The sequence below is a fragment of the Carya illinoinensis genome, chromosome 5 (assembly GCF_018687715.1).
Source record: "Carya illinoinensis cultivar Pawnee chromosome 5, C.illinoinensisPawnee_v1, whole genome shotgun sequence".
Lineage (NCBI taxonomy): Eukaryota > Viridiplantae > Streptophyta > Magnoliopsida > Fagales > Juglandaceae > Carya > Carya illinoinensis.
Genome location: NC_056756.1, coordinates 18,244,970 through 18,259,927, shown reverse-complemented (window position 1 = coordinate 18,259,927; position 14,958 = coordinate 18,244,970). Strand labels below are relative to the sequence as shown.

The following is a 14,958-nucleotide window of genomic DNA, read 5'->3' as shown; positions in this document are numbered from 1 at the left end:
TTTCAGCTCTGTTGAGGATGAAGATCACATCTCTAAGTCTAGCTTTGAAGTCGATCGAGAGCCATTGTGCAAGAAGAGATGAAGGAAGAAAAATGATGAGGAGGCTTTTGGAGACTTGTTCGGGGCGCTTTCATTTTTAGGAAAGAAGATTCGTAAATTAATAATATGATGTAACTTGTTCATTTTTAAGTAAAATAAATTTCAGACATATTAATTTATAAATTTATTTTTTATTTTTATAAATTTAGCACTTTTTTATTAAAAAATTCCTAATACTAAAAAGGAATTAAAAACCTTGTGGGAGTAATTAAAAACTAGTTATATAAATCCAAAAACCAAGATTTTAGTAATTAAAAACTATATAATCTTATACAATTCAGGCATTATATATGAAACCGTACGAGAACGAAAGCATGACTATAGGCTAAAACAAGGTAATCAAATTATATGCCTTAACTTTGGCAAACAAGCTAAATCTCTTATTTTCTCCCCATGCTGCCTTCAAGAGATAAGTAGGCTGGCGGACAAGATGTGTTCAGCTACAAAATTTTTATTTTTTATTTTTTATTTTTAAGGAAAAACGACTATATTTTTAATTTATTTAAAGTAATATTAAATATGGAATACATAAGTATCACATAAGTTTTTTTAAAAAAGAGTGTAATTTATTATTAAAAAATTAATTTTTTTTATATATACATTCTATATTTACTTAATATTTTTTAAAGGAATTATACTATATTTAACCATCTATATACGTAAATATCATTTATAGGATAGAGCAGTAATTATACAACTACGCCGAGCAAAAGAAGAAAAAATAAAGGTAATTATTCTTACATCTATAAAGAAAGAAAGCACAGCCAAAGAAAAGAACAATGAAGGACAGTTGGTGGACTATCATTATCATCATCATTATTTTAGTTCTTATAACTTACTATTGTGTACCGCCTTGAACATTTCTGCATAGCCTCATAATCCCTCTTTACAGAACTGATCTGGAGATCGAGCACTGCAAAGATAGATGGAAGACGACCACGCCACTTCCGTTTCATTGGCTCCCGCTTTTAGGCACCGGTGGGACGTTTTCCTGAGCTTCATAGGCGAAGAAACCCGCCCTAGCTTTCCTTACAACCTCTGCGACTCGCTCGAGAAACACCACGTTCGAGTCTTCTTCCAAGACCACGGGCAGCAGGGCGGGAACGAGATCTCGCCGTCTCTGCTCGAGGCCATCGAGGACTCGGCTGCTTCCATCGCCATCTTCTCCCCAAACTACGCGTCGTCCTCTCGGTGCCTGGTGGAGCTTTCCAAGATATGCGAGTGTAGGAGGCGCCTTCTCCCCGTGTTCTACCGAGTCACGCCGTCGGACGTACGGCATCAGCGTGGGCCGTTCGAAGAACATATTAGAAACCATGAAGAGAGGTTAGGAATGACTACGGTTAGTAACTGGAGGACAGCCATGAAAAAGGCTGGTGGAATCTCTGGTTGGGTTTTCGACGGCAGGTATATATAATTAGGGACAAGAAAACTAATTTGCAATTTTTACTCAATATGTTTTAGTAAATTATTATTAGTTTTAAATAAAAAAATTAAATAAAATTCAAAGAAATTTAACAAATCATAATATTTGATTAAAATGATGGGAAAAAGTTCGACTTTGTTCTTATTAATGTTTTATATGATTATATTCTCAAGCTTTCTTCACAATTCTAGTTTTTTCTCGATGATAGAGATCTCGACGAGAGAGAGGACTCGATGAGACGGGGGGTTGGGGTCCGGTGAGGGAGAGGTCGAAGGGAGAGAGAACTTGATGAGAAAGATAGGGGTTTGATGATAGAGATAGGGGTTTGCTGAAGTAGAGCTTGGGGAGAGAGGGATAGCTTGAGGAGAGATATGGCCCATATGGGTTCGGTGATGGGATTGACATTTAAAAATAAATATATAAACCACATCAATCAAGTATGGGGTTTGAGATGAATAATCTGATATACAGAATATCTCACATGAAAATACAAATCCTATGCAACACTTGCCGGGATTTATGTAATTCGAGAGAGCTTTGTGGTCCCACGATCCAGAGCAACTAGCCGGGTCATTAACCCCGGTTGGGGGCATAGCTCCCTTCCCTTATACTCATTTTAAAAAAATAAATATAAAATTCAAATGAATTTTTTTTTTAATAACAGATTTTTTTTAAATAAAAAATATAATATTTTTATATCTTAAAATTATATAGAATATTATTATTTTTTAAATAAAGTGAGTTAAGATGAGACGAAATAAGAGTTAAAAATTGAATAAAATATTGATAAAATATAATTTTTTTAACTTTTTTGTTTTAATATTTAAAAAATTGAATTATTTATTACATTTTGTTTAAAAGTTTAAAAAATTGTAATGATTAGATGAGTTGAAATCAACTTATTATCCAAACATGACCTTATCTTATTTCATCTCATTACATCTTATCTCATCTCATCTCTTTTTCTAAATATCATTCAAATACAAATATTTTCAAGCTAATCATTATAATTTTTTTAAATTAATCATTACAACTTTTTTAAACTTCCAAATAAAAAATAAAATATAATTCAATTTTTCAAATTTTCAAATAAAAATTATATTAAAAAATTATATTATTATAATATTTTAAATTTATAATATTTTTAATTCAACTTTTTTATCTCATTTTTCAAAACTCAATAAATATTTTTAACTCAAATTATCTCACTACTATTCACAAACCATCTTATTACTATTTATAAAATTTTATTCTCATCTCTTTTCTCAACCATCCCTTAAAGCTCTTAAAATTTTGATAGTCGAAAATACTTATTTGTTTATTTATTTGTAACACTTTTTTATCATTGAAATTAGTGATAGAAAAAAGTCAGTTTTAAACAACTTTAAACAATTAGGGCCTGTGTTGATTTTACAAATTTTTAAAATTATCTTATCTCATCTCAATATTTGAATATCATTTAAATATAAATATTTTTCAATTTCAAATTTTTAAATTTTTTTATCTAATTATTACCTAAACATTACAACTTTCTAACTTCTAAAAAATAATAATAATAAAAAATTCAATTTATTAAATCTCAAAACAAAAATTATTTAAAAAAAAATATATTATAACCCTATTTTAATTTTATAATTTTTTTATTTAACTTTTTCTTTTTCATTTTCCATATTCCATAAAAATATTAACTATAATTATTTTAATACTATTCATAAATTATCTAACTATTAACTATTGAAGTATTATAATTGACATCCTGGTTGTTACTCATGTTTATTCTTAGTGGCAGCGATGAGGTGCAGGCGAAGTTGATTGAATCTTTAGTCCAGAGGGTGTTGTCTGAATTGGCCATTACTCCAGTGGATGTTGCTGCATATACAGTTGGACTTGATTCTCGGATTAAAGAACTGATGAGTGGGTTGGATTTAAATTCCAAAGGCATTCGAGTTCTTGGATTATATGGGATGGGTGGGGTTGGAAAAACAACCCTTGCCAAGGCTCTTTGTAACAAACTTGTTGCCCACTTTGACTGCCTCAGTTTCATTTCCAAAGTCAAAGAAAACTCTGCGAACGATGCTGATTTAGTATCCCTACAGAACAAACTTATCTGCGATCTTTCTTCGGGTAAGTCAACTGTATATTCTACCCCTGCAATCGAAGAAGTGCTTCATGAGAAGCGAGTTCTTGTTGTTTTGGATGATGTTGACATGATAAGGAAGCTTGTTGCATTAATTGGGAGAATAGAATGGTTTCGTGAAGGAAGTAGAATCATCGTAACCACAAGAGACAGAGAAGTTTTACCTGAACATCTTGTGAATGAGTTTTATGAGGTCACAGAGTTGGAAGACTCTGAAGCCCTAGAGCTTTTTAGCTACCATTCACAAAGGAGAAAAGAACCCGCTGAAAATTTTTTAAATCTGTCCAAGCAAATCGTGTCCCTAACAGGGGGTCTACCATTGGCTCTGGAAGTATTTGGTTCTTTCTTGTTCGATAAGAGGAGAGTAGAGGAATGGGAAGTTGCTCTACAAAAGTTGAAAGAGATTCGTCCCCGCCATCTTCAGGATGTTTTGAAGATAAGTTTTGATGGGCTAGATTCACAAGAGAAGTGCATATTCCTTGACATTGCATGTTTATTCATTAAAATGAAAATGAAGAGAAAGGATGTTATTGACGTGTTAAAAGGTTGCGGTTTTAGGGCCGAGATAGCAGTCAGAGAACTCATAGCAAAATCGCTCATCAAGGTCACTCAGGAAAACGCTTTGTGGATGCATGATCAAGTTAGAGACATGGGAAAACAAATTGTTCTAGAGGATAGCCCTGTGAATCCTGGCATGCGAAGCAGACTGTGGGATCGTGATGAGATCATGACTATCTTGAAGGATGAGAAGGTAGGATTAACAGTAACATATAACTTATAATGGCTTTTCCACTTCCTTTTTTGTCCGATGGCAAGTTTTAGCAGAACTTTTCAACTAGCAGATATGGATACGGGCTCAACTGATCCATCTTGTTGCTCCATGCACTCTTTCTGTGGAGAGAATTTGTTTTGCAAATATGCAAGAGACGATTGGATCAGTAGCGGCAGTTAAGTTCATATACTGGTGGAACTTGAGTCTTCAGGGAAAAAAATGATATTTTTAAACAAAAATTATAAAAGATTTCCTGAATATGTTCCCAATTGAAAATTTTTCAGCGCCATTCTTCTTTGATGTCCTAAATTCCCAAATGTGGGTACCATTGTCTAAGCCTTGATTGCTTATTATCTGTCATTAGTCTTACTGGCTCCATTCCATTTTTTAAGGATCTCCCATGTTATTGATGATAGGGAACAGGATCTATAGAAGGGATCGTCCTAGACTTTCAAAGCAAGCCCCTTTTGCAGGATAAAAGCGGTGACATAACTGCTTGGGAAAATTTTAAGAGGTCGCCCAGTTTCACCTCTGCATTGACATATATGGAAGAAAGGTATAAGAAGTTTCTTGAAACTAAAGCAGAAAAAAAGAGGGAGATAATACTATGCACGAAGTCCTTTGAATCTATGGTCAACCTAAGACTTCTGCAAATCAATTATACAAGAATGGTAGGAAAGTATAAATATCTTCCTGCAGAACTGAAGTGGCTACAGTGGAAAGGGTGTCCCCTCAAAAGTATTCCTTCTGATTTTTCTCCACGGGAACTTGCTGTCCTTGACCTCTCAGACAGCAAAATTGAACAAGTGTGGGGTTCATATAGTAACAAGGTATGCTTCACTTATCAGGTGCATTGGTTATCAATTAAGCAATAACAGGATGTTAATGGCCCAGATTGATTTGTAATGCTTGCAAATTTTATATCAATTATTTCTGCTTGTCTCGTTTTTTATAACTGAAAAAAACTTCTTGTTTGCCAGGTTGCTGAGAAGTTGATGGTCATGAATTTCCACGATTGCTATAATCTTTCTGCTATTCCTGATTTATCTGGCCATCAAACATTGGAAAAGCTTGATCTTGAGCATTGCCACAGTCTAACTAATATTCACGAATCAATAGGAAATGTGAGTACATTACTTCATTTAAACCTAAGATCTTGTTGGAACCTTACTGAGTTTCCTGCTGAAGTCTCTGGACTGAAAAATTTAGAGAATTTCATCCTCTCTGATTGTTCAGAATTGAAACAATTACCAATGGACATAGGCAGCATGAGATCTCTAAAAGAACTTCTCGCTGATTACACCGCTATAGCGGAGCTCCCTGAATCCATTTCTGGCCTTGCTAAACTTGAAAACCTTAGTCTAAAAGGTTGTCGGTTCTTAAGAAGACTACCCAACTGCATTGGAAAGCTTTCTTCCCTGAAAGAACTCTCACTTAATTATTCTGCAGTAGAAGAAATACCTGAGTCTGTTGGAAATTTATTAAACCTTGAGAAACTAAGTTTAATGGGTTGTAAATCAGTCACTTCAATTCCAGATTCTGTTGGCAATCTCATATCATTGTCAGAACTTCTCCTTAATGGTTGTGCAATCCATAAACTGCCTGATTCCATTGGTTCATTATCATATTTGAAGCACTTGTTAGTTGGAAACTGTCGGTTTCTGAGTAAATTGCCCGATTCATTTGAACGACTAGCTTCTATGGTTGAGCTTCAATTGGATAAGACATCAATAAAAAATTTGCCGGATCAGATAGGTGCCTTGAAAATGCTAAGGAAGCTTGAGATGAGTTACTGCAAAGATCTTTTATCTTTACCAAAATCACTTGGAAACATGTTGGCCCTTACTTCTTTGGACATATACAATACCAACATTTCTAAATTGCCAGCATCCATAGGGATGCTGGAAAATCTTGTTTCATTAAAATTGACTAAATGCACCCAACTCCATGAACTTCCTGCTTCAATAGGAAATTTGAAGTCTTTGCACTCCTTGATGATGGCAGAAACTGCAGTGACAGAACTACCTGAAAGCTTTGGGATGCTCTCAAGTTTAAGGAGATTACAAATGGGCAAGGACCCTCATCAGGAGTTAGCTAGAAACAGAATTCCTGAGGAGCTTGTAACTGCAACTGCACAAGAGGAACCTAATCCAGTCAGACTTCCGACTTCTTTTTCCAATTTATGCTCGCTACAAGAGCTGGATGCTCGCGCTTGGAAGTTACGTGGTAGAATCCCTGATGATATTGAAAAGTTGTCATCATTGCAGAATTTGAATCTAGGCCACAATGATTTCATCAGCCTTCCATCGAGCTTAAGGGGCCTCTCGCTTCTCAAAGAGCTTTTATTGCCCGACTGCAAAGAGCTCACGTCTCTTCCTCCACTTCCCTCTAGCTTGGTGAATGTGAATGTTGCAAACTGTACAGCATTGGAAACGGTGTCTGACCTTTCTAACCTAGAAAGCTTGTGGGAGCTGAACCTTACGAACTGTGACAAGGTGGTGGATATTCCGGGCCTTGAAGGCTTGAAGTCCTTGAGAAGGTTGTTCATGACTGGTTGCAGAACATGCTCGTCCGCAGTAAGAAAACGGCTTTCTAAGGTTCATTCTCCTCTGTATTTGTGCACTCAAGCCATTGTTGTCTCTAGACTCAGATGTTGCTCCTTTTATTATCCCCCTTCATTTTACAAATAATTGAAGCAGCTCTTAAAAAAAAACAAAGGTTTTATTTCTCATGGGAAATCTTATTGCAGGTATGTTTGAGGAATTTAAGCTATCTGAGTATGCCAGGAAGCAAAATTCCAGATTGGTTTTCTGGGGAGGTGGTTACATTTTCAGAACGCAAGAACCGTGCGATCAAAGGTGTGATAATAGGTGTTGTTGTCTCTGTCAACAATCAAATACAAGATGAGTCAAGAGTTCAACTCCCTTGGATGGCAGGTATACGAGCACATATTACCAAACTGAATCAACCTATATTCAGTACAATGCTGGAGTTAAAGGTCCCAAAGGTGGACGACGATCATCTTTACTTGTGTCGTTTTCACAATGATCGCTCTTTAGTAACTCAGTTGAAGGATGGTTATAAGATAAAAGTGACACAGCAAGACCAGCCATGCATCAAGGGGGTCGAGATGAAAAAGTGTGGGATTTATTTGATTTTTGAAGGTGAGGATGATTATGAAGGAGATGAGGAATCATTGCGTGAAAGCCAACTATCCATTTCAGAAAAGCTAGCAAAGTTTTTCAGCTCTCTTGGAGAGGAAGATCACGTCTCTGAATCTGGTCGTGAAGTGGAAAGCCAAGTGCAAGAGATTGAGGAACAAGAAGAAAGAGACAGAAAGCCCTTTATGTGGTGCTTTACGCGGCTTGTTCGAGGGTGCTTTTGTTTTTAAGCAGCAGCAGCAGCCACTTTGTACTTTGTAGTCTTCATTTTCCCAACGTCTGCATTGTTTGATGAGAATGTTATAAATAGGAAAAAAAACAGAGGGAGGGAGAGTTAAACAAACAGAGGTAGGCAGTAAACTTATGCATCAGATTTATATATTTAATCTGATGCATAACCATTCTATGCCATCCTCCTTCCCCCAAGCTCCCAAGCATAGCGTTAAAGGGGCGGGGTGGTTGTTTCTAAGGCGTTAAGTGTTGGAATATTTGAAATATTCCTTCTAATTTGACTTTCACATTTTGGGAAGACAAACAAACTTTTAGTGGATTATAAGTAAATGGATTTCACAATATATAAAATAGAATATAAAAGTAAACACACAATAGTAGTGTTACCCAGCTTTGACTGCATGCATGCACGCACTCGATGCATTGATGCTTTAGACACTTGGCACTTATGCATTGTCACAAGTGACGTAATTATTTTGTTTCAAACAAAGTGATGTGTTTCTTCAATTTTTTGACAGTTATTTTCACACCTTCTATGATAGAAACCATTTTATTTTAAATTGAAATGAAACGTTGCGTTTGTTGCTATTGCATTTGTTCGTTCTAAGATTAGTATTCAGAATTTACACTCTGCACACTATATAAACAGTATTGTATCCTGAGAACATAATTGACAGATTCTCTTTTGCAGAACTCAATCGTGAGTGAGAGGTTATATTTGTTTAAGAAACAGATTAACAATCGCCTCACTTTTTACAATCTCAATCTCTCTTTTGCTATTCTTTTTCTAGCACTAAGTTGCTTGAAAGAAACAACATTTGAATAATTTGAGTAGTAGAGTAGAGTAGCTATCTAAGAGTGCAAACCGTCAAAATTCCTCTCATTTGTTCTCCTATTCCCCAGTTTCATTTGTCTTTGGAAGCATCTCCTCTATGGCATAGTTGCAATTAAAAATGGAGTCTGCTTGACTGGACTTGGACCACATTTTCTCCAATTTTTCAAAGTCCCAAGAAAGGCCAAGGTCAAGTCACTTAACACTGGGTTGCACATCCATACCTAATAAACCAGCTTTCCTTTTCTTTTCCCAATGGACAAACTCATGAGTTTGGTCTAAAGTCCAAAATAGAAGGAAGTTTGTCTTCATAGCACACCATGCAATAGGTGGGAACTTTTATGTTTGGGCATTGGCAGGTGTTCTAGCGTGGACTGGTACATACGGAGAGATTTTTAACTACAAATAACTTCATTTATATATATATATATATATATATATATAAGGTCGCATATATTCTTGTGATAGGGGCAATCCCAAGGCCGGTCTAGGCCCAATGAGCTCAAGCTGCAAAGTGCAGGAAGGACCAGGCCTTGGGAGCAAGAGAGAAAAGGCATCGAGCCAGACGAGGGGGCACAGTAGCCGAAGTAGCGGGAGGGTCGGTAGCAATCAAGGACAAGGCCCTGCCAGCAAGGATGGAGGCATGGCATACCTTAAAGCCTCGGCAGCTGATCATGTCTAGGGATGTGGCGTGCCTGACCAAAGATGCACCACTTTAAATGGAACATGGAGGAGGGCACGCCACAACCAGGGACCTGCCGCATTCAATGCCCACTAGGAGTTAGACACGCAACAACTTGCTTCCTAAGGTGCTAGTGGTTAGCACGACTCTGCCATGACACATCGCCGCTTGGCAGAGAGACTGACAATGAGCCTGACCCAAATACAGGCTAACACCCAGGATCACTTTCTGGGACTGAGCTCGAGATAGGTATAAATACCCCCACCCTCAGAGGGAAAGGACTCTCTTCTCTTCACTTTTATTTACTTTGTAGCTGACACAAGGAACATCGTTTGACTTTGGCATCGGAGGGACCCTAGACCACCCCGGAGCCCTCCTTTTTCTTGGTTGCAAGTTTCGGCATTGGGCCTCTGTGGAACTACTCGGGCTGTGAAATACAACATCAACAGTGGTGCCGTTTGTCGGATTTTTTTCTACAAAAACGTGTAGTTTGCATGCCAGCAGCAACATCGTCCCAAACCATGTGGAGAGAAGGGGAGCAGGATGAAGCAATTGAGGCAAGACTTGCAGAGATGGAGGATACAATAAAGAAGCTGAGGGAGGAAACAAAAGCGTTCCAACAAGAGAACATGATGCTTAGGCAGACCAACGAGGAACTAGCAGGAGAAGTGGAACCCAGCGACAACGAGCATGTTGAGTCACAGCGTGCCTCCGAGGACGCCACAGTCGAGGAAGAAAGGCGCAAGATGCATCTCAAACTTTGAGTGTTCGAAGACAAGTATGTAGAGATGGCTAAGTGGATGGGCACACCATGGATCAGCCGCTCTTCAGCACTAACATGCCATACAACACTGGGGTTATCGCGATGCCTCTTCTACCCAAATTCAAAGTCCCTTAGATGGAGGTGAATGACAGGTCCAAGGAGCCACTAGAACACCTAGAGACATTCAAGGCCCACATGACCTTACATAGCTTCCCAAAAGAGATTGCATGCCAGGCCTTCCTATTGACCTTGAAAGGAGCAGCACGAGCCTGGTTTAGGTCCCTGCTGCTAGGGAACATGGACAGCTTTGTCGAACTGGCCTGCCTCTTCATGACACAGTTCATGGTGAGCTGAAAGAGGAGACGTTCGGCTGCCTACCTCCTGACGGTGAAACAGCAAAATAGTGAGAACCTGAATTCATACCTCTCCCGGTTCAACCGAGAGCTCATACCACAGATGATTAGAACAAGAAGATCACCTTGGTAGCCCTACTGGGAGGAAACTACCTCAGAACCTGTTCATGGCCGAGATAGCGCGAAGGAGCCCCACAACTCCGAAGGAGTTCATGGACTGAGCATATGTATTCATCAATGCGAAAGACACCCTCAAGGCCTTGACCACTCCTCGACAGTCCAAGTTAGAGCAAGCAGACTGGAAGGCTGCGGGAAAAAGAGGAGCTGTGAGCCCATGAAGGGAACTGTGGCTGGGCAAGCTGGGCTGCTAGTATTGTGCCTACCACATGACAGACCAGCACAGCATAGAGGATTGCTATATGCTAAGGCGCAGAAGCTCAGTGAGGGCAAACATCCTAATTAGGGAGATCCGCACAATCATGGGGTGATACGCAGGAGGAAGAGCCACTTCATCAGCTTGGAGAGCACAAGCCCAAAGAGCCCGATATGAGGAGGTGTTCATGAAGGGAAGAATCTCCACTAAGGTCTGGAGGCAATCAGAGAGTGCCATGATAGCCTTTGGCAAGAAGGATGAAAAAGGTGTCCTCTTCCTGAACGACGATGCATTAGTAGTGACCGTATAGATTGCAAACTTCACAACTTGGAGAGTTCTAATCGAAAATGGTAGCTCGACATGTATCTTATTTTAGGAGGCCTTCATCAAAATGGGGATCAGCCAGAGGGCCGATTGCACCCAGCACCCATGTTGCTCAAAGGGTTCACAAGTGACATTGCTCAACCGATGGGAGCCATCACCCTATCTACCCTGGTCAGGAAGGCCCCCAGGACTGTAGAAACCATGGTCAACTTCTTGGTGGTCAAGGCTCCTACTTCGTACAACGCAATACTTGAACAATTTGAGGGTGGTAACCTCCACCTACTACCTCAAGATGAAGTTTTCCATGTACTTGGGGGTAGGGAAGTCTGTGGTGAACAAGTACTTGCCCTGGAGAGCTACGCTCGAGCATTAAGGCACGAGGTCAAGGAAGTTGGGATGATCAAGGAAGCAGGGGAAATAGCCGAGCCACCCTCATCGCCAGACTTGGCTGAGTGGGATGACAAAGTCTGGGACGAGCAGGCTCTCCGGCAAGCCGAGCTGAGAGAGCCCTTGGAGCTAGTCTTGGTTGACCAATAGAGGCCCGAACAGACAATTCGAGTTGGGACCAAGCTGGACCCCAAACTAAGGCAAGCTCTAAAGTTGCTTCTTATTGAGCACCAAGATGTATTCGCTTGGAGTCATGAGGAGATGCCTGGGATCGAAAAATCCATTATCGAACATGACCTATGCATGGACCTAATGGCCCGAAAAGTCAAATAAAAATGCTGAAATTTCAACATTGAGAAGTACGCAACCATAGCAGAGAAGGTAGATCAACTCCTGGCAGGGGGTTCATCCGAGAAGCCCACTATCCCGTGTGGCTCTCCAACATGGTCCTAGTAAAGAAGGCAAGCAGGAAGTGGTGGATGGGCATCGAATTCACCTACCTAAACAAAACTTGTCCAAAAGATAGCTTCTCACTACCTCGCATCGATTTGATCGTGGATTCGACAGCAAGACACCCACTCCTCAGCTTCATGGATGCATACTCTAGGTACAATCAGATTCAGATAGGGGTGTAAAAAAAAACCGATAAACCGGTAAACCGGACCGGATCGAACCAAACCGGTGACATCGGTCCGGTTCCAAGGTTGGTTCGGTCCGGTATCGGTTTTAGTTTTCTTAAAACTGGTCAAAATCGGTCCGGTTCTAATTTTTCTTTTTTTAAAATAGGACCGGACCGATTTATATATATATTTTAATTTTTTATATTTATATATAATATATAACTATATATAAAATAATTTTGTACTATATGATAAATTACTAATTAATATAATATTAAATTTTAAAATCTTATATCATTTTACTTATTGTATTAATAGTTATACTAATATTATATAGTGCATATTAATAGTTATACTTATACTATATCACTATATATTATAATATAATATAATATATCATTATAGTCTATAATACAATTATAATATGTATTATAATATACTACAATATATTATCACTATAGTATTATATACTATAATATACTATATTATATATTATATAATATAGTACATTAAAACCGGTAAGACCAAACCGGACCAGAAACCGGTAAAACCAGAGTATCGGTTTAGGAGGGTAACCCGTGCGTAATCGGTTTTGAAAAATGCAAAACCAGTACATAACGGTTCGGTCCTAAATTTTGTTCAAAACGGGACCAAACCGGACCGGTTACACCCCTAAATTCAAATGAGCCCAAATGACGAAGAAAAGATAGCCTTCATCATGGACTGAGGGCCCTATTGCTACCAGGTCATGTCGTTCGGCCTAAAGAATGCTGGTGCTATTTACCAGCAGTTGGTCAACCAGATGTTCAAGCAACAGATCGGCTGAAACATGGAGATATATGTGGACGACCTGCTAGTCAAGAGCAAGAAGCCCGAGCAACACTTGATGGACCTTCATCAAGCCTTCGTAGCTCTTAGGTGGTACCAAATGAAGCTCAACCTGTCGAAGTGTGCATTTGGAGTAGAGTCAAGGAAATTCCTTGGCTTATGGTCTTCGAGCGGGGGATCAAGGCCAACCTAGAGAAAGTAGAAGCAATAGTAGGGATGCCCTCCCCCCACAACCTTCACGAGATCCAAACGCTTTCCGATCGAGTGGCAAATTTAGATCACTTTATTGCTCAATTGACCGACCAGAGTCTCCCATTCTTCAAAGTCCTGAGGAATACCTAAGAATAGGATGCGGCCTTTGATGAAGCATTCACCGACCTGAAGAAGTACTTAGCCCACCCCATATTCCTAAGTCAAATGAACTTAGGTCAGAATTTGACTGGGTACCTGGCTGTGTCCCCCCACACCGTATCTATAGTATTGGTTCGGAAAGCAAAAGAAGGACAACGACACATCTACTATAAAAGCTGCGCATTCCGCAGAGCTGAGGCTAGGTACCCACGAATTGAAATGTTGGTTTTCGTAGTAGTAGTTGCTACGAGAAGACTAAGACCATACTTCCAAGCCCACTCGATGAAAGTGCTCACCGATGCTTTTTTCAAAAAGATCCTCCAAAAGCTGAATATGTCGGATCGATTCACCAAGTGGGCAATCGAGCTTAGTGAATTCGATGTAGAGTACCTGTCCCACACGGCAATCAAAGGCTAGGTGCTAGCAGACTTCGTTGTAAAATTCACCAGTTTCCCAGAAGAGGTCTTGGCTGCACCCCAAGGAAAGCCTTGGTAGGTCTAAGTAGATTGTTCGTCCTGCCGGGCTGGCAGAGGTGTAGGGGTGCACATAGTGACCGAACTCGAGGAACAGCACAACTATGTAGTGAAATTGGCCTTCAAGGCAACCAACAACGAGGCCGAGTATGAAGCACTGCTAGCCGAGATGTTGGATGCTCGGTTATTGGGAGCTAGGGAAGTGGAGGTAAAGGCCGACTCCCAAGTGGTCATCAGCCAAGTGTTAGGACAGTTCGCCACGAAGGGAGAAAAGTTGAAGAAGTACCTCTAGCTAGTTGGCGAGAAGCGTGATCTCTTCTGCTATTTCCACATTAGACAAGTGATTGAGCTGAAATATTGCATGTTTTAGCTATTTAAAACTAATGTATTTTAAATTCTTCGTGACACTATTATTGATTTTAGATGGAAAAATGATTTTTAAGCATAAAAACGAGTTGTGATTTGTAATTGATTGATATCATGTTTATGCTTAATTTTATAATTATGATTTAATGGGACAATATTTCCTCACATATATAGTCTGTTTTTGATAATCTATTTTTCTTTTAATTTATTTTTGAGTGTTATTTCTTTCTTCTTATTTTCAGTTTAAATAAAATTCAAATGAAATCCGGTTGGAACTTTTGACCAAAAGTGCATATTAATTGAGAGGAATGAAGAGAAGGAAGGATGTAATTGGGTAGCTACTTGTTTGGCTTAACTTTCATCGGTTGGTGTAGCTAAATTAAGGTAAGGAACATGTGATGGATTGGAAGAGAAGCCGTTTGAAGTGTGAAGACATGCTTGAGTTTTCAACCAAGTGTGAATTGAAGATAGAATTCGGCTGGTTAATTATTCGGCTGGTTAATTTGATTGGAGGAAGATAGATGTCGTGCATTACTTGACTTGGAGGAAGGGCAGCACCAACTTGAGGCAGCCATCTAAAGAGATATATATATATATATATATGTGTGTGTGTGTGTGTGTGTGTGTGTGTGTGTGTGTGTGTGGCTGGACGGCAGAAATTGAAAAGGATGAAAAAAAAAGAAATGCCATGCTTGACTTGTGAAGAGAAGAGATAAGAGAAGTGTCGTGCTTGAAGTAGAGTGCCATATTCAACAAGAGAAGTCGGCTGAAGTGAATTGTGGT

At 39.1% G+C, this 14,958-nt stretch overlaps 1 protein-coding gene across 1 annotated transcript; it reads left to right on the top strand.

Moving 5' to 3' along the window:
* The first annotated feature begins 763 nt into the window (after window positions 1-763).
* Window positions 764-8,139, top strand: LOC122309595 (disease resistance protein RPV1-like). Its single transcript, XM_043123121.1, has 5 exons — window positions 764-1,503; window positions 3,306-4,410; window positions 4,848-5,261; window positions 5,412-7,028; window positions 7,181-8,139. The coding sequence occupies exons 1-5, from the start codon at window positions 1,025-1,027 to the stop codon at window positions 7,820-7,822; spliced, it is 4,257 nt and encodes a 1,418-aa protein (XP_042979055.1). The 5' UTR covers window positions 764-1,024; the 3' UTR covers window positions 7,823-8,139.
* Window positions 8,140-14,958: the final 6,819 nt, after the last annotated feature.